Here is a 19,469-nt window from a genome sequence, read left to right as displayed (position 1 = left end):
AGCACACCTAATACTGTACAGTAAAAGTCAGTTAAGAAAGTTCCTGGGCATGATTTCTTTAAGAGAAAATTTGGTACCCGAAGCATAAACAAGACAGAAAGAATAGGGGTAGATTTTTACACCACACACACACACACACACACACACATATGAGAAGTTTAAAGTGTATTAGAAAGTGTTTTATTAAAAACTAGAAATATCAATATTTAAAATGAAAAAGGTCAGGTAGGCCTCACATAAGTAAAGGGAAACCTTTGAACCTTCTAGAGAGCCCTGGAAGGCTTCTTTGAAAATGCATCCAAGGGTGTCTTTTGTTCTCACCAGCCTCCAGTTTTCTTATGATTCTCATGTTTTGTGACAAAACTTACACATTTTTTTGGATATGCTTGGGGTAGCTGATGAGGCAGGTCTGTCTGCTTTCTCCTTTTTTCTCTGGCTTACTGTTCATGCATGCTCAGCAGTTCTGGAGACAGCTACTGTTTACCTTTCCTGGAGCACATCATCCATTTTTCTCGGTGTAAGCTTCATTGCATTATTAACTGCAGACACCCTGTTGCAACCTGATAATGAAAGTCTGTGTTTCTCTAGCACCCCTTCACCATCATCTCAATACTGATGCTATTTTTAAAAAAAAAAAAAAAAGTCAAGGTAGATTTAAGACTGAGAGGGGGCAACTAGGCAGGTTTAAGAACACTTTGTAAAAAGGAGCTTCAGTGTCAGAGGCTTTGTTAATTGAAATATGCCTGTATTAGATTATGGCCTTCAGTTTGATATATTTACTGAAAGGAAGAGTAAGTTCACACTCATATTTTCCCCCCACACAGCAGATAATAAGTCGAGAAGTGGAGGAAGATCAAAAAGGTAAGAGAAATGGCAGCTGTGTGGACAACAATAGTTTAGACTCTTGTAGATTTAAAACATATATTCTTATGTTTTTTAACACTTCCTCCCCAGTTTTAAGGCAGACAAGATTATGCATGTAACATGTAAAGCACTATGGGAAGTGAGGATCGTGTCAGATTGTGGTAACGGGATGAAAGTAATTGACAAGAAATTTCTAGGAGAGTTAATTTGTTGGAACATGAGCAGAGAGATGTTGGTAACTTGGTATTGGGTGTCCTGTGATGTTAAAGATGCGAAAGAATTAAAAGTATTTGTAGTATTCAGAGCACCTCAGTACATTAGCTCATTGTGTATCACAGTGTCCATCATTGGTTGTTGTTGTGTGCCTTTAAGACTTTTCCACTTATGGAAACCCTAAGGTGAACCTATCACAGTGTTTTCTTGGCAAATTTGTTCAGAGTGGGTTTGCCATTCCCATCCTATGAGGCTGAGAAAGTGTGCCCTGCTCATCACTAGTAGGGCAGTGTAATATCTTCCTATTGATGGAAATTTAGGCCTGAAATTATAATGGGGAGAAACATAGCTCTGTTGTTTATGCGGAAGATCTCCAGATTCCATCCCAGCTATCATAAGATTATAGAATCAGATGACAGGTGATGGAAAAATCTCCTGCTTGGGACTATTGAGATACACAGCCTGTCAATGTAGATGATACCAAACTACAGGGTCCAAGAATTTGAATGTGCTTATGACTGCCTCATATATTTATATTGCCTATAGTTATGTTGTAGTAGGCCTAAATTGGCTTTTAGTCCAAACTACAGTAGAGTTTATTAATCTTTGAGATTTACATAAGTGTAGATTTAATGAAGTCTCATTGATTCAAAGGGTCTACTCTAACTAAGTTTACAGTTGGATGTAGATCATTGTACACAGCTGACATTTGAACCTGGAACTTGCCAGATCACTATGGCCTGTTACAGACTGCCAAAATAAAGCTGCTTCGGATCTCTTTGGAGGTATGCTATTTAAATGATGCATGGGGTCCTAAGAGTTCAGAGGTCACACCAAAGCCACACTCCATTCCTAAGCACTGGAGTGCAGCTTTGGTGCAGCTTCTGGATTCTTAGGGTGCATGCATCATTTAAACAGCATACCTCCAAAGAGACCTGAAGCAGCTTTATTTTGGCAGTCTGTAACAGGCCCAAGTGAGCTGAGGTACTGTGCTCTTCTACCTTGGAACATTAACAGCAATTCCAGTGCAGAGGTTGGATTTTGTACTGTAACATGATGTGTTCTGTACTCTTCAACAACACCTACTTTCTTCTGCATTACTTTGTTTTCTTCATCTGTGATATGCTTCCCCATGTCATAAAGTTCTTTTAGTAGTGTGCTATAAATGAAAACAAAAGCAATTTAGATTTTAAAAAGATGAACACAAAGCAAAAGGATCCTTTAAAAAAGGAGAAACAAAATTAAGAGCAGCGCCAAAATTAAAACACAGGTTTTAAAAATGAGAGGCCGAGACAGCACAAGTTATTCAAAAGGCTATGAGCATAGGGTGGTCTTCACCTGGTGCTGATAAATGAAATAGGAATGGCTCTTGAATAATCTCTTTCAGAAGGCTGTCCCTTAAGTGGGGTGTCACTATCAAAAAGACCTTTTGCCTGGTAGTCATTCAGTGGGACATCTGGATATCTGATTTTACTATTTGTGTAAATGTATTTTGAGATCAGGGTTTGAATCCACATTTAGCCATGGAAACCCATTGGGTGACTTTGGGAAAGTAACACTTTTTCAGCCTCAGAAGATGGCAACGGCGACCCCCCTCTGAAGAAACTGGCCAAGAAAACCCCATGATAGGTTCATCTTAGGGCCACCATAAGTCAGAAATGACTTAAAGGCCCACAAAAACAGCATAGGAGAAGATGATTCAGGTAACCTGGTCCAAGGTTGTATAGGACTTTGAGGTTAAAACACTTTAAACTGTGCTCAAGGGCAAACCAGGAATTGGCACAGCTGGCAGAGCACATGTGGACTGTGGTCAAGCTACCAATCCCAATAAGTAATTAGTGGCCCTGTTTTGGATCAGATGCAGTTTCTGAACCATTCTTCAAGGCAAATCCACCTACAACAGGGCAACTAAGAGGCTATCAGCACCTGGATACCGTAGTTATTAATGTTCTTTAGTTCTTCAGCATTTCAAGACATAGTAACCCTGAAACTTTCTGAAAACCTTTTTATGTCCTAGGGCAGCTAGCAGCATATGCCGAAATCTCCCTAAGATCAACCAGCATCAGAGGCCAGTCTCAAAAACAACACCTATTAGGTCAACAGACTTCAAATGTTCCAACATGGAAAGTCCTAGACAGGTTAAGATTCCTCTTTTGCTTCTTGCTTTTCACAGTTATTGAAATACAATCCTTGTAACAGTTGAGTAAAAGTACAAGTAGATTATGGGGACTGGCAAATATTAAATAACCTGATAGAAAAATGTAGCACTATAGACATTGACTTGGGTTGGATGAACAAGCTTCTTAAATCTATCATCCTGGCCTGTTGTATTGTACTGGCTCCAATCAGAATGGTTCAGTAGGAAGATGGCTATGAATACTGTATATAAAGGTGGCTAGTATAGTCACACCTTCTAGCCCAAGTTGCCTTTTCTGACTGCAGGTATCTGTGGTCTCAGAAGACCTCCCCCAGTCCTAAATACAGTGCGCCCGTGTCATACGTGGACGCACTATACGCGGCTTTCAGCATATGTTGAAAGCCACACCGGGGTGTGCATCCCATTGAAAGTAATGGGGGTGTGCGTGCCGCCAACCCATTCTGCCATGCATGAGCACCATTACTTTCAGTGGGGCTCAAGCATATGTGTGGGGGATTTTTATTCAGGGGAGTCCGGAACGGATCCCCTGCATAAAAAAAGGGCGCACTGTACTACAGACTCATTGAACCAGAAATGGCAGGACCACTACACATGGGTTTTATATGCCTGCCCATGGTACATGCCATATACGTTTGAGGAGGTGGGCCCTTTGCACACCGGCTTTAAAGGCTGGATTGGGGGCGGAGTCGAGGCATAGCATCTCCATGCCTTGGTTCCGCCCCCAGGGCAGTGTGACACCATACATCACACTGCACAGCGCACAACATCACAACACTCCTCCAGTGCTGCATCTGGACAATGCAGCGCCGAAGGGATGCTGTATAGCTGCAGTGCCGCGGCTATTGCGCCCTTTCCAGGGCCCAAAAAGGAACCACTTTTGGTGGCTCCTTTTTGCTCCATGTAAAGGCCAGATTGGGGCTGTGGCGTGCTGTTGCCACAGCCCTGATCTGGCTGAAGAGGGGTGGCTGGAGGCACAGCCCCTTACAAAAGCATTTTGATCAATACTCTAACAAGAGGGAAACTATGCTTACAGTTTCTGAGGACTTCGGTGCAACTTGTCTGTGAGTGTAGTTCTAGTCACCCTCAAGATGTTTTTTTTTGTTTTGAACAATTAAGGGGTTATTCAGACAGTGAAAATAATCTTGATAAAAAGTGGGTTGAATCTTTCTTGTTCACATGCAATTGGAATGCATCCAATTCATTTTTTGTGGGGCTGCCAAAAACCCCACTTAATCTGCAATAGTTGATCTCAGGTTTCCCTCCCGAGTTTTCCTAAAATATTAGCATTGTCATCTGTGTAAATAACCAATGTGAATAGACCCGGGATACACCATGATAAAAATCTACATACCTTGAATGTGCTTCAAATACATCAACTCCATCTTTATTCACAATGCCAACACTTGTGAGCAACAGAACTTGCAGAGATGCAATTCTGATGAAAAATATAGTGTGAACCACAAAACTGGAATGAGTTAGTGAAATTATTCGTATAGTTATGCTGAAAAACGACATCTAAATCACTTTTATAAGATTTTGTTCAGGGAGGCAGGATTTTGTGCAAAATGGCACTGAAAAGCCAGTGACAACTTGTGACAACCAATGACTACCACATGTAGAAACTGATTTGATACATACTTCATTTGTCCATTAAAATTTGAGAACTGTAGTACTATGAGAAGAGCTATCACTATGAAAACAATACAATTAAGCAATTTAAAGTTAAACAAGTTTATAGCAAAATCTGAATTGTTGTGTTGGTTTGTTTTCACCCATGAATCTTGATTTCCATATAAGAACAAACCAGCAAGACTGAAACATATTTTATTGGATCTCAAAGCCATGCTAGAAGAGAGTTAATTCCTTGAGCATGAAGCATAATTTCTAATTCTAGTAGTTTTTGCATGTGATACTAAATCCTGAATTAGTGCTGAATACAACACAACTATTTGCTCTACTTGAAGTATCAAGTGCAGAATTGTGGGAATAACTAAATGGAGTGACTTGGAGACTTTAGCAACTATAATTTCAAATCTGATTCTTGTTGATACTTTTTCTACAGGACACTGAAGATGCTTTAGGTCGTATTTCATCTGAATTTGGTTTAAATGTATCCGCAATCCACAAAGGAGGAGCTGGAGAAGGGGCTCATCCTAGAAGGGTTAGTTGTAATCTGACTTTGGCCTCAAACAGACAACCTAAAAGGGCCACTGTCAAGCCATGTTGGGGGTGTGGTGTTCAGATGAAGCATGTCCCAAATGCAGCTGGAAGCTGCCCCAAGTGTGCCTCATCCTGGAAGAACCAGCCCAAAATGAAGCAATAAAATACTGCTCCTTTTTGGCACCCAGTTCAAGACTGTGGCGGTAGCCTGGATTGGGGCTAGTTGCATGCAGCTGCCATGGTCCGGGCAAGAACAGCAATGGCATGGTCCCAGTGTGAACCTTTTATGCCATCTGCTTTGCCCCCTTGTTAAAAGAAGTTTATACTACAATTTTTGATGTCTGAAGGTGGAAATGATGAGAGGGAATATCTTATGGGGTAGTTTAGACAAATCATTCAAACAAATAGCGAGCACATGTAGGAGCAATGTCAGAAAAGCTAAAGTGCAGAATGAACTCAGGCTTGCTAGAGAGGTTAAGAACAACAAAAAGGGCTTTTTTTGATATGTCCGCAGCCAAAGGAAGAAAAAGGAACTGGTAGGGCCACTGCGTGCAGAAGATGGCAAAATGTTAACAGGGGACAGAGAAAAGGCAGAACTGCTCAACACCTTCTTTGCCTCAGTCTTCTCAGAAAAGGCAAAGGGTGCTCAACGTGAGGATAAAGGAGCAGAGGACAGAAAAGGGGAATTTCAGCATAGAATAAGTAAAGAGATAATATAGGAATATCTGGTTAATCTAAACGAATATAAATCTCCAGGACCAGACGAACTACATCCAAGGGTATTAAAAGAACTGGCAAATGTAATATCTGAGCTATTGGCAATAATCTTTGAGAACTCCTGGAGAACAGGAGAAGTCCCAGCAGACTGGAGGAGGGCAAACGTTGTCCCTATCTTCAAAAAGGGGAAGAAAGAGGATCTCAACAATTATCGTCCAGTTAGTCTGACATCGATACCAGGAAAGATTCTAGACTAGATCATTAAACAGAGAATCTGTGAACATCTAGAAGGCAATGCCATAATCACAAAAAGTCAACATGGGTTTCAGAGAAACAAGTCATGCCAGACAAATCTAATCTCTTTCTTTGATAAAATTACCAGCTTGGTAGATGAAGGGAATGCTGTGGATATAGTATATCTTGATTTCAGTAAGGCCTTTGACAAAGTTCCCCATGACATTCTTGCAAACAAGCTTGTAAAATGTGGGCTAGACAAGGCAACTGTTAAGTGGATTTGTAATTGGTTGACCGGCTGAACCCAAAGGGTGCTCAGCAATGGCACCTTTTCATCCTGGAGAGAAGTGACCAGTGGAGTCCCACAGGGCTCTGTCCTGGGCCCAGTACTGTTCAACATCTTAATCAATGACTTCGAGGAAAAAATTGGGGGAATACTTATCAAATTTGCAGATGACACCAAATTAGGAGGAATAGCTAATACTCCAGAGGACAGGATCAAAATTCAAAATGACCTGAATAGACTAGAAAGATGGGCCACAGCTAACAAAATGAAGTTCAACAGGGAGAAATGTAAGGTACTGCACTTATGGCGAAAAAATGAAATGCACATATATAGGATGGGGGACACCTGGCTTAAGGAGACAACATGTGAAAGGGATCTAGGAGTCCAAGTAGACCACAAGTTGAACATGAGTCAACAGTGCGATGCGGCAGCTAACAAGGCCAATGCGATTTTAGGCTGCATCAATAGAAGTATAGTATCTAGATCAAGGGAAGTAATAGTGCCACTATATTCTGCTCTGGTCAGGCCCCACCTGGAATACTGTGTGCAGTTCTGGACACCACAATTTAAAAAGGATGTTGAAAACTGCAGTGTGTCCAAAGGAGGGCGACCAAAATGGTGAAAGGTCTGGAAACCATGCCCTATGAGGAACGCCTTAGGGAGCTGGGTATGTTTAGCCTGGAGAAAAGAAGGTTAAGAGGTGATATGATAGCCCTATTTAAATATTTGAAGGGATGTCATATTGAGGAGGGAGCAAGCTTGTTTTCTGCTGCTCCAGAGACTAGGACCTGGAACAATGGATGCAAGCTGCAGGAAAAGAGATTCCACCTCAACATTAGGAGGAATTTCCTGACAGTAAGGGCTGTTCGACAGTGGAACACACTTCCTAGGAGTGTAGTGGAGTCTCCCTCCTTGGAGGTCTTCAAACGGAGGCTGGATGGCCATCTGTCGGGGATGCTTTGATCTGGATTTCCTGCATGGCAGGGGGTTGGACTGGATGGCCCTTGCGGTCTCTTTCAACTCTATGATTCTATGATTTGATAAAATTACCAGCTTGGTAGATGAAGGGAATGCTGTGGATATAGTATGTCTTGATTTCAGTAAGGTCTTTGACATGGTTTCCTATGACATTCTTGCAAACAAACTGGTAAAATGTGGGTGAGACAACGTAACTGTTACATAGATTTGTAATTGGTTGACTGGCCGAACCCAAAGGGTGCTCAACAATAGCTCCTTTTCATCCTGGAGAGAAGTTACCAGTGGGGTCCCACAAGGCTCTGTCCTGGGCCCAGTACTATTCAACATCTTTATCAATGACTTGGATGACAGACGTGGGGGTATACTTATCAAATTTGCAGATGACACCAAATTAGAAGGAGTAGCTAATACTCCAGAGGACAGGATCAAACTTTAGAATGACCTTGATAGATTAGAAAGCTGGGCCAAAGCTAACAAAATGAATTTCAACATACTTAGGGTGGAAAAATGAAATGAACAGATGGGTGACACCTGGCTGAATGCAGTGTGATGTGGTAGCTAACAAGGCCAATGAGATGTTATGCTGCATCAATCGAAGTATAGTGTCTACATCAAGGGAAGTAATAGTACCACTCTATTCTGCTCTGGTCAGGCCCCACCTGGAATACTGTGTGCAGTTCTGGACACCACAATTTAAAAAGGATGTTGAAAACTGCAGTGTGTCCAAAGGAGGGCGACCAAAATGGTGAAGGGTCTGGAAACCATGCCCTATTAGGAACAACTTTGGGAGCTGGGGATGTTTAGCCTGGAGAAGAGAAGGTTAAGAGGTAATATGATAGACCTGTCTAAATACTTGAAGGGATGTCATATTGAGGAGGGAGCAAGCTTGTTTTCTGCTGCTCCAGAGAACAGGATCCAGAACAATGGATGCAAGCTGCAGGAAAAGAGATCTCACTTCAACATTAGGAGGAACTTCCTGACAGTAAGGGCTGTTTAACAGTGGAACACACTCCTTCCTTGGAGTGTAGTGGAATCTTCTTCCTTAGAGGTTTTTAAACAGAGGCTGGATGGCCATCTGTTGGGGATTCTTTGATTGAGATTACTTGCATGGCAGGGGGTTGGACTGGATGGCCCTTGCAGTCTTTTCCAACTCCATGATTCTATTATTCTAATTTACCCTTGTTAAGTTCCATCTTACTCTTGGCTATTTTAACAAAAGTTCCTGAGAGAGGGAACAGGTCAGGTGTGGGGAAGTCTGGGGTTAGAATTCAGCATCCTAAGATAGTGCAGCCTGGTGGAAACGATTGCTGATCTGTACACTGTCCATCCCTACCTACTTTAAATCTAGCTGTCATTTGAATTCTCCACAATGCCTGCAACAGAGCACTTTCATGTTTTTTTTAAGCTAAAGCCAGCCACCTGGCACTACTCAGACTAATGCCAGGTAACCCTTCCTCAGGCTGGGAGAGGCAATGGTATGGGAGAGTAGATGAGACCAGGCCAACATAAAAGCAAATGTAAGAGATCATGCTGATCTGTGTGACCAGCAAATTCATTTGACTTGTTTGTAGCCCTTGTCGCATAACCATCCTAGAGGCTTTCCCAGGAATGTAGCCTTCCTTTCCTTTCCTGGTATCCTTTAGGTTCCTGCTTCAATACTCCTTATGGTCTTTAAGGCTGGTAAACATTCTTATTTCTCCTTTAGGGTCAAATTATTGATTTCCGTGGGATGATCCAAGATGCTATTAAAGGTGCATCGAGTGAAATAGCCTTGCATAGCCTTAACTGTAATCCGGATCCTTCAGTGAGTGATGTTCTTTCTAACCAATAAAATAGTTTTAAGAAGTGATGCCTGGATTGTGCTCTAAAGTCTATGCTGAAAAAAAGCTCTGTGGGAAAAAGGGCCCCTTGCTTTTTTCCCCTTTTTCAAAATGCTTTTATGACATCTCTGTAACAGAGATCTGGAATAGTTTGAATAATAATAATAATAATAATAATAATAATAATAATAATAGGCATGCTGGGTGGGGTATTAGACAGGTGGGGCAGGGTTAAAGGGAACTTAAGAAGAGAATGTAATGGAAGCAGCAGCTCCCGTTGCACAGTTATGAAGACATGCAATAATTAACATTAAATAGCATTAAATTAACATTAAATAATTAAGTAACCTGTACTAATATGTATATATTTAATTATTTTTGTAGAATGTACACAATAGGCAGTTTTTAAATCTATTTTAATTGATTGTATGTAAAGCAATGTGTAGATTTACAGCGCTATATAAATAAAGCTTAATAATAATAATGATAATGCAATATTGGGGCTCTGAATGCAGTATGTTTCCTCCCCCCCTCCCCCCGATGCAATTGATGCAAGAATGGGGCTTATGTGATACACGCTTTAGTGCTCCTTTTCCCTGGCCTGATTGTAAAATCAAATGTGGTCTTTGGGCCCCCTCACCTCACCGTTAGGACCCACATATTTCATTTTCATCCTGACATAGCTGTGGATCTCCAAATTGGGGGATCACATGGTTTTTCAAGCATGGTCCCATTTTGATCTTGGACAGGATACAATATCCAAGGTGCAGGGAAGTTTTCCAGTCCAAATAACTACAACATCTCTTTAATTCAGCTCTTACTTTGTATGTTAGGTCAGTGAAGTGTGGCAAATATTCATGAGCCTCAGTATCTCGCTGCAACAGGAATTAATGTATCTGAAGAGGAACTTACCCAAAAGTCTGTTTCAAAATGATGCTACAAGTTATATTTGATAATGCCTCCAAATAACTAGGACAATTTTGTTTTGTATGATTGTGCATGCTTTGTGTTTTAATAGGAACGACTGTTAAAACCACTAGGTGCCTTTGTTGGGATGACTGCTGAAATGAGAGAACTTGCAACTGTAGTAAGCCGGGTATGGCTGAACATTTCTTTTCCATCTCAGGGTGTGTTCTGCACTAATTGCTTGGAAAATGAATGCTTTTAATTACCGTATATACTCAACTATAAGTCGAGAAATTTATGCCCCAAAATGGACTCCAAAATCAAGGATCAACTTATGGAAGGGTCAATAGGTTACTACAGCTGATAAAGTTCATTAAAAAAAAGTGCCCACCTTCCTCTGTAGCCAAGTAAACAGCTCCCCATTTGAGTCCTGGTGCCTGCAGCCTCTCCTCTCTCCGCGAGTGTGTATGTGTGTGATCCTTCAGCCCTCCCTTGCAGCTGGAGCTAACAAGCAGCTACTGAGGGAAGGGAGAAGGATGCAGAGAGAGGGAGCATGCCCAGGCTTAGACCCCGTTTTGCAAACCATGGGTCTGGAAATGCTGGGGTTAAAGGCAAGCCTGGGGTCCTCCTTTTTCCCTCCAAGCCATGAGTCTGGAAATGCTGGGGTTAAAGGCAAGCCTGGGGTCCTCCTTTTTCCCTCCAAGCCATGGGTCTGGAAATGCTGGGGTTAAAGGCAAAGCTGGGGTCCTCCTTTTTTTTTCCATGGAAGCCATGGGTCTGGAAATGCTGAGGTTAAAGGCAAGCCTGGGCCCCTCCTTTTCTCCCCTCCAAGCCATGGGTCTGGAAATGCTGGGGTTAAAGGCAAGGCTGGTGTCTTCTTTTTTTTTCTGCAAGCCTTGAGTCTGGAAATGCTGATGCAAAGAGGTGTGTGTGTATGTATGCACCCAGACTTGTTTCCCCATGCTGATACTGTGACCCTTGAGAGAGGTTCAGAGAGAGAAATGTAGAGCGGGGAAGTGTTGCTTTGTTTCCCCCTTTAGATCTTTTGTAACATGCCCTTGACTTATCCACGGGTCATATCAAAATCCATGATTTTGGCCTCAAAAACTGCCCTTGACTTATACATGAGGTCGACTTCTGTCTCTCCCCTTGGATTATGTCCAAAGTGCAACAATATCCATATCTGTTTCCTCTACTGCTCACACCTTATATTTCGTACTGAATGATACCGTATATACTCATGTATATCATTCAGTACGAAATATCAGGTGTGAGCAGTAGAGGAAACAGGTATGGATATTGTTGCACTTTGGACATAATCCAAGGGGAGAGAGCCCTGTTGTCAGCTGGGAGAAGTGAACTCTCACTGTTGTGCGACAGTACTCATCTGTTTCAGTGGAAGTTCCTTCTCGATTGCCTTTTCTGTGTAGCCTGGTGCAGAATGGTTTCTGACAAAACTGGGAGACTATGACCTGAATCCTGTTGGTTAGTCTCAAGTTAGAGAGGGAGTTTGTGGATGTACCTTGAAGTCACCTGTCCAGTTATGGCAACCCATGAATTTCATAGGTTTTTCTTAGGCAAGGAATATTCAGAGGTGGTTTTGCCAGTTCCTTCCACTGAAATATGGCCTACAGCAACTGGTATTCATTTGTGGCCTCCCATCCAAGTACAAACCATGGCTGACCCTGCTTAGCTTACAAGATCAGGTGGGATCTGGTGCTTTAGGTTATTTAGGCCCATGTAAAATAATCAGTTCTCAAATGTTTGCTGGAATACAGGGTCTTCACCTACTAAGAAAAGAATAACAAGGATGGAAGCAGGCTAACCTCCCTAGTCTAAAAGGAATGTGAAGTAACCTATCCCTTTCCAAATTGCTGTTTAATTTCAAAACATATCCAAGCATAACATGTTCCATCATAAGTGAATTTATATTTCAGTATCTATTATACTTGTACATGAAAATGGGAAATTGGTTTGTTTACTTGTTTGTTTTAATGAAGATCAATGTTTTGCAGGAGATCTATCTCCATAACCCAAATGTAAAATGGGATGATATTATTGGACTTGATGCAGCCAAACGGTTAGTCAAGGAAGCTGTCGTGTATCCCATACGGGTAAGTAAATCCTATATTACTAATTTCAAAGGCACAAGACTGGTCTATTTTCATGGACAAAGTCCTGAAGTCATACCATGTAGTTTTTTACCTTTACCTTTATTTCTAGGTGGCAGCTTTTGATTTTGGCAAGATTAGCCTCTTAGAAGAGAAGGTTGAGAGGTGATATGATAGCCCTGTTTAAATATTTGAAAGGGTGTCACACTGAGGATGGAGCAAGCTTGTTTTCTGCTGCTCCAGAGAACAGGATCCAGAACAATGGATGCAAGCTGCAGGAAAAGAGATTCCACCTCAATATTAGGAAAAACTTCCTAACAATAAGAGCTGTTCAACAGTGGAACGCATTCCCTTGGGGTGTGGTGGCATCTCCTTCTTTGGAGGTCTTTAAACAGAGGCTGGATAGCCACCAGTCAGGGATGCTTTGATTGTGTCTCCCTGCATGGCAAGGGTTGGACTGGATGGCCCTTGAGGCCCCTTCCAACTCTATGATTCTAGATGGGCCTAGGATGTGGAAGTAAGGCAGGCTTAGAGACAGGTATGGAACTGGGAAACAGTGATTTCTAGTGTTGACTTCCTCTACTGTCTGCCCAGAATATAAGTTTATTCAAACACTGCTATGCTGTAGCTTACTCTTCCTGGGATTTTTGGGATTTTTCAACCAAATTTGATCTTGCAGGAGTCAGTGGGGGTTCAGGTAGCACCAGGGGCCACATTTTCACTGACAACAGCTCTTCAGATTTCAGACAAGGGGCTTTTACAGATTTGACTGTAGATGCCAACATAAAGCCTGGGAGCTTCTGCATGGAAGTCTGTTCTCTGCTACTGAGCTATGGCCCTTCCCCTTATCCCAGGTTTGTTTGTTTGTTTGTTTATGGTATTTATACCTTGCCCTTCAGCCCTAAAGGCTATCAGAGCGGCTTACAATTATTATTTTTAATTAGACGGTTCCCTGCCCTCAGGCTTACAACCTAAAAGCGACGACACAAAAGGAGAAGGGAATGGTGGTGGGGAAGGGGAAATGTTGTTGTGACCTAATATAAAGGAAATTCCTGCCTTTGTGTGGTCAGTATATGAACAGTAGAGGAGTAAGCATGGGGGGTTGAGTGCTCATAGTTGTTGCAGAAATTGTACTTTGACTTAAGAAACTAACTTTAAAACATTTCTTGGATATGTCTTCCTCTCTCCTCAGTATCCACAGTTGTTTACGGGCATCCTCTCTCCATGGAAAGGACTGTTGCTATATGGCCCTCCAGGTATTGCCTGTATAGCTGTAGCTTGTGAATTTGTTTTTGCATTCCCTTAGACATCTGTCATGTTTCTTATGCCCTGGCTGAAGGCAGACATAATGTGCTTAATGTGGTCACAGCAGGTTCTTCACCCATGCTGTGAATATGGCTGCGCACACATCTAATGTGTTTTGCAAGATCAGGGCTAGATTAGTTTCTAGTCTTGACCACTTCCCTCATATGTCAGGAGAGGTCTTCCATTCAAAAAAGATGAACAAAACAATTTAAAGAGGCATATTTACATGTGTTGTTGTTGTGTGTCTTCAGGATGTTTCTGAAATATAGGGACCCTAAGATGACCCTATTGCAGAGTTTTCTTAGTAAGATTTGGTCAGAGGGGGCTTGCCTTTGCCATCCTCTGGTAGAGTGTGACTTGCTCAAAGTCACTCAATGGATTTTCATGGCTGAGCAGGCATTCAAACCCTGGATTCTGGTGTTGTGGTCCAACACTTAAGCCATTACACCACATTGGCTCTCTATTTATATGTGTATTCATTCCTAAATTTAAAAAGCAAGCCCTTACACCCCCTTTTGAAAACTGCTCAGCATTAGTGAAGTCATAGTCACTGACCAACAGGCAGTTACACCACATCTGTTTTTCTTTCCTGGGTGTAGTGGAAATTTATAGAGCTGTTTCCCCTTTTCCCAGCTCACTCTCTGCCACAAACCTTCAATACAGCTGTAGTGCACTCAGACCATTTCCAGGAATGTGTTGTTATGACTTTATTGATGCACGCAGTTTCAATAGCGCCTTCTCTTCTCACAAGAACATCCATTCTTGGGGAAACTTCATTTGCCCAGAGTTTGAACCCCAGTATTAACCCTCATGTACCAGGGCGTAAATACTGTAAAGGCATCAGATTCTATTTGATTGTAGAAGGTAAGCAGAGTCAGCCCTGATTAGTATTTGCATTAGTACTTCAGGGTAAGGAACTGGCAAAACATCTTCTGAATATTCCTTGCCTAAGAAAACCCTATGAAATTTATGGGGTTGCTATAAGTCAACAGGCAACATAGAAACACACCCATACACCAGGGTAGAGCCTGGTCTTCCAGAGCCATGTTTTCCTGCAGAAACCACACAGCTAGATCTATATTATAGGCATTTTGAGAGCCAGTGTGGCATAGTGATCTGAGTACAACGTTGGAGACCAGGATTCGATTCACTGCTTGGCCATGAAAACCACTGAGTGACCTTAGGCAAGTCAAACACTCTCTCAGTCTCAGAGGAAGGCCATGACAAGTGTCCTCTGAACAGATCTTGCAAAAAAAAAAAACAAAAAACAAAAAAAAAACCATGATAGGGTCACCTTAGCGTTACCAAAAGTCAGAAATGACTTGAAGGCAGACAACAACAATATAGGCATTTTACAACTTCATCATCTGGATAGTTGTAAACAGTTTCCTCCCAATATTAGACATTGGCTGTGCACAGGCAGCCAACCTAAAGATCCTGTCCTTGGAAGCTAAGCAGAATCAGACCTGGTTAGTACTTGGAAGGGAGACTGACAGGGAATTCCTGCGCTACAGGTTATATTCATAGGAAGGCCATGACAAACCTCTGAACGAATCTTCCCAGGAAAACCCTATAAGATCACCATAAGTAAGAACTGAATTGAAGGTACCTAACAAAAACAACAGATAGGGCAAACAATGCCCAACGAATCTATTGCTTTTGGCAATTAGAGTACTTTTTTAAGTTCAACAAATAACTCATGGAAGTTATTTCTTACCTGTATATAGTGCATGCAAAATTCTCTAATGGGAGTTTGAAAATAAGTGATTGAGAGAGAACTTAATAAGTGTCCTATCTCCTGTACTTTGTAGGTACTGGAAAAACTTTGCTAGCTAAAGCTGTGGCCACTGAATGCAATACTACCTTCTTCAATATCTCCGCATCCACTATTGTCAGCAAATGGAGGGGTGATTCAGAAAAACTTGTCAGAGTAAGAACTGTTTTTGTCTTCTGTGAATATCTATAGAACGGAACAGTGGTGGGCAGAAGGTTTTCTAGCGTAGTAGCCCTGAGGAGGAATAGGTTAGCCCTAGTCTAGTATGTTCATATTTGCCATCAAGTTGGCTTTGACCAGTGGTAATCCTATGAATGGGAGGCTTCCAAGAGTCCTGCTTATTAACAACCCTGTTCAGGTCTTGCAACCTGAGGACAGTAGCTTCCTAAATTGAGTCTCTCCCCCTTTCATGTGGACTTACTCTTCTACTTTCCCCAGCTTTATTGCCTTATTCTATGAATCATCTCATCTCATGATATGTCCAAAGTATGATAGCTTCAGTTTAGTCATTTGGCTTTTAATGGGAGTTGTTATTATTGATGTACTTATTTATATCCTGCCTTTTCTGCAGTCTGACTCAAGGCAGTTTACAAAAGTTAAAACAGATACAGCTAAAAATTTGCAGCGTACAAAAATTAGAATACAGTGAGCCCTTGGTATCACTGGGGTTTGGTTCCAGGATACCCTCCCCATCCCCCACCACCAGTGGATACTGAAATCCATGGATGCTCAAGTCCCATTATATGCAGTGCCATAATAACATGGTTTCCCTTATATAAAATGGCAAAATCAAGGTTTGATTTTTTGGAATTTAAAAAATATATATTTTCAAGCCGTGGATGATTGAGTCTGAGGATGAAGAATCTGTGGCTACAAAGTGCCAACTGTACAATTTAACAATCAATGAAGTTAAAAGCAAACCGTTGAAAAGAAGAAAAACAAATTTAGACAAATTCAGCACTTGAAAGGCCAATCCTCAGTCAACCCTCAAAACCTGCTGAAACCAAAGGATCTTCACCTGCCTGTGAAAGGATAGCCAGCAGGGTACCAGTCTAAGCTCTCTAGGAAGGGAGTTTCAGAGTCTGGGGACAACCACCAAGAAGTCCCTCTTCCATATTCCTATCAGATAGACCTGTGAGGGTGGTGGGACAGAGAGAAGAGCCCTCTCAGAAGTTCTCATGCAGGTTCATATAGGGAGATATGGTCCTTCAAAATTCAGGCTTGATTTGCTCAAGGACCCATTTATTTTTGGCTGTTCATATTACCCAGAACTCTTTTCTAACACCACATTTAAAACGAGTTGCTTTTCTTCCTGTCAGCTTTCTTCATTGTTCAGCTTTCACAGCCATACAAAGAAATTAGAAATACTACGGCATGGATAATGGAGACTCATTAGAAAAGATGAATGGAAGGCAGTAGGAAAAAGACTGCATTACAGATGGACAGATTCAATCTAGGAAGCCACAGCCCTGAGTTCACAAGATCTAAGCAGGGCAGATGATGATGGGCTCTGGAGGCCATCATCATATGTCAGTCAGTTTGACAGCAAATAATGACCAGAATGTTATTTTGTTTGGAATTGGTCAGGTGGGGGGGGGGACATTTTGTTTTGGCCAGGAAAAAAAAAGAAGCCAAGCTCAGACTATTTTAAATTGTTTTTTTTAATCCTTATTTAAAAATCTACAAATAGTGCAACAGTGGAAGAAAGGAAATGTTTTAATCTTTCGTAGCTGCTTTAGGATTTGCTCAAAATCTCTTTCTGGAATCATTTTCTTCTATCCTATTATTCTCCATGTACTTGGGAAGGATTTAGTAGAAAAGATTTAAAACATAAAGACAGGATTATTTATGGATGTTTGCTCTTTTATAAGCCATGCAGATTTAAGAAATGGTTTGTACTCTTATGCCAAGGCAGTGTTGCAAACATTTTGCTCAGATAGTCTTGTGGTAACATTTCAGATATTTTTTTCCAGATAGACTTTCTTTACAATCAACTATATTGGTGAGAGTTCATAGCAGAAAACAAAATATATGGCACATAAATACAGTGCTTTCTTATTTTCTTTAATTATATTTATATCCTTTACCACTGTGTCATGGGTTCAGGATAGCTAAATGTAGTTTCATCGCTACAGGCATACCTCAGTTAACAAAGCCTCTGATATTAGAGCTCATTTTTACAAAGGCTTTTTTGCCCACTTGACTATGCCCTTTTCCTCTTTGTCCTCTGTCCAGTTGCATACTTTTGAGTAACACTGACACTGAGAGGCTGGTGAAGGAGAGATGGAGAAACACAAACATGTTAGGAGTTGCAGCAGCATGTTAGGAGTAAACATTGCAGTAAAGCTTAAATTGGAAAAGAATGAGATTCTACTCTTGCCGATCCTACTGTAGCTGTGTGTGCCTGCCTACTACTGGCAAGGTAAACGGCACCTGCCTTCAAAATCTCTTACTCAGCATGTGTGAACAGCAGTAGAAAAAGTTAACAGGAGGGCAGATGAACCTGGCTCACCAGTCATCCTCAGCATGTTAAAAAGGCAGAGAACTATAATTTCTGAGAAACTTTATCCAAACAAAATAGAAATCAGAAGAAATATGGAGGCTGGTGAAAGAAAAAGTCATCGCTGGATACATTTTGGAAGAACCTTTCAAATGGTCTCTAGAAAATTCAAAACATTTTTGTTTACTTATGTAAGGCTTACCTGATTTGGTCTTTTTTTTTTTTCATTTAACATAGCCATACTATTAGTTTTAATTAAAAAATTGTCTGAATCAGGTTGAACTGTTCTATTTTATACAATAGGAAACTATCCCTGTTCTTTTCACATCATGTCTGCCTTTGGTATAAACTGTTTTGTTAAAGAAGTAATGCCCAGGAACACATTGCTTCATTAACTATGATATGGCTGTATTCATCACAGAATGGATCACAGCAACATATGAATTGCCTCTGCTTTTTTTTCTTATTTCCATTTAGACAGACAAACTTATGTTTTTTTTAACATGCTGGGACTATCTGTCGAGGCAAGCATATCCGCTCTCCCCTTTGCTGTTCATGCATGTTCAGTAAGGGATTCTAGAAGCAACTGCTATTTACCTTGCCTGTTATAAATGAGCACACACAGTTACAGTAACATCCATAAAGAACAAAACCTCATTCTTCCCTGTCTCAAGTATTATTGCATTGTTTACTGCAGACACACTGCTGCAGCACAATACCCAAAGTGTTTTTCTCTAGCTTTCCTTCACCACCCTCCCAATGCAAATGCTGCTAAAAAAATCCAACTAGACAGAGGACAAAGCAAAAAATGTGCAAGGCAGATGTAAAAGAACTTTGTAAAAAGCAGCTTATTTGTCAGAGGCTTTGTTAACTGAGCTATGCCTGTATGATCAACTATATGATCAATCATTGTGTTCAGATGGCACCATCTGAAATGTATAGCAATTGATTATGTTCATTTCTGCTGGTGTAGCATTTCTATTTTTTAAACAAAAAGCATAACAGGCTTCAGGCCTGGTAAATAAAGGAACCTTGAGTATCTTCATGTTTTCCGTAAATACTGTTTTTGTAAGATGAGCAGGAGTCACCATCCAAATAAATATCAAAATAACTGGAAACATGATTAAAAGGATACTTTTCACTTTGGGTTGTACAATCAACAGTACATGAACATGGCCATTGGGGATATTAATGGAGTTGGTGGATATTATTTTTATTATAAATTATTTTTAGACAGTGCACTTCCAAATTTAGGAGTTGTATATCTTAATGACAGTGTTGGGTTATAAGGGATTCACTCAGAAAATTTCTTACATAAGTTCTTTTGAAAAGAATAAAGATTGTACAGGGGCATGGTAGTGGTGGATGTGGATTCATTTATGTTCTAGCATGTTCCCTTCCAAGGACCTTTGGTAGGAGATTATGAGATAGACTATCACATGG

General features: G+C 41.0%; 1 protein-coding gene across 2 annotated transcripts in view; it reads left to right on the top strand.

The window, feature by feature from the left end:
• The window catches only part of KATNAL2 (katanin catalytic subunit A1 like 2), a 42,675-nt gene that overhangs the window by 13,822 nt on the left and 9,384 nt on the right, over positions 1-19,469 (top strand). The window contains exons 4-11 of one of the 2 annotated variants that reach the window (XM_089497640.1): positions 825-861; positions 3,095-3,215; positions 5,298-5,396; positions 9,316-9,414; positions 10,449-10,526; positions 12,352-12,450; positions 13,640-13,703; positions 15,564-15,682. In XM_089497640.1, the coding sequence (XP_089353766.1) occupies positions 825-861; positions 3,095-3,215; positions 5,298-5,396; positions 9,316-9,414; positions 10,449-10,526; positions 12,352-12,450; positions 13,640-13,703; positions 15,564-15,682 (716 nt within the window). The remainder of the gene's footprint in view (positions 1-824; positions 862-3,094; positions 3,216-5,297; positions 5,397-9,315; positions 9,415-10,448; positions 10,527-12,351; positions 12,451-13,639; positions 13,704-15,563; positions 15,683-19,469) is intronic. The other variant, XM_089497648.1, reaches the window with a different exon arrangement.

The sequence above is a fragment of the Sceloporus occidentalis genome, unplaced genomic scaffold (assembly GCF_023333645.1).
Source record: "Sceloporus occidentalis isolate IW3139 unplaced genomic scaffold, rSceOcc1.0.p SCAF_1, whole genome shotgun sequence".
NCBI classification, from domain to species: Eukaryota; Metazoa; Chordata; class Lepidosauria; order Squamata; family Phrynosomatidae; genus Sceloporus; species Sceloporus occidentalis.
Note: the sequence above shows the minus strand (reverse complement) of the source record. Positions and strands in the feature narration are given on the sequence as shown.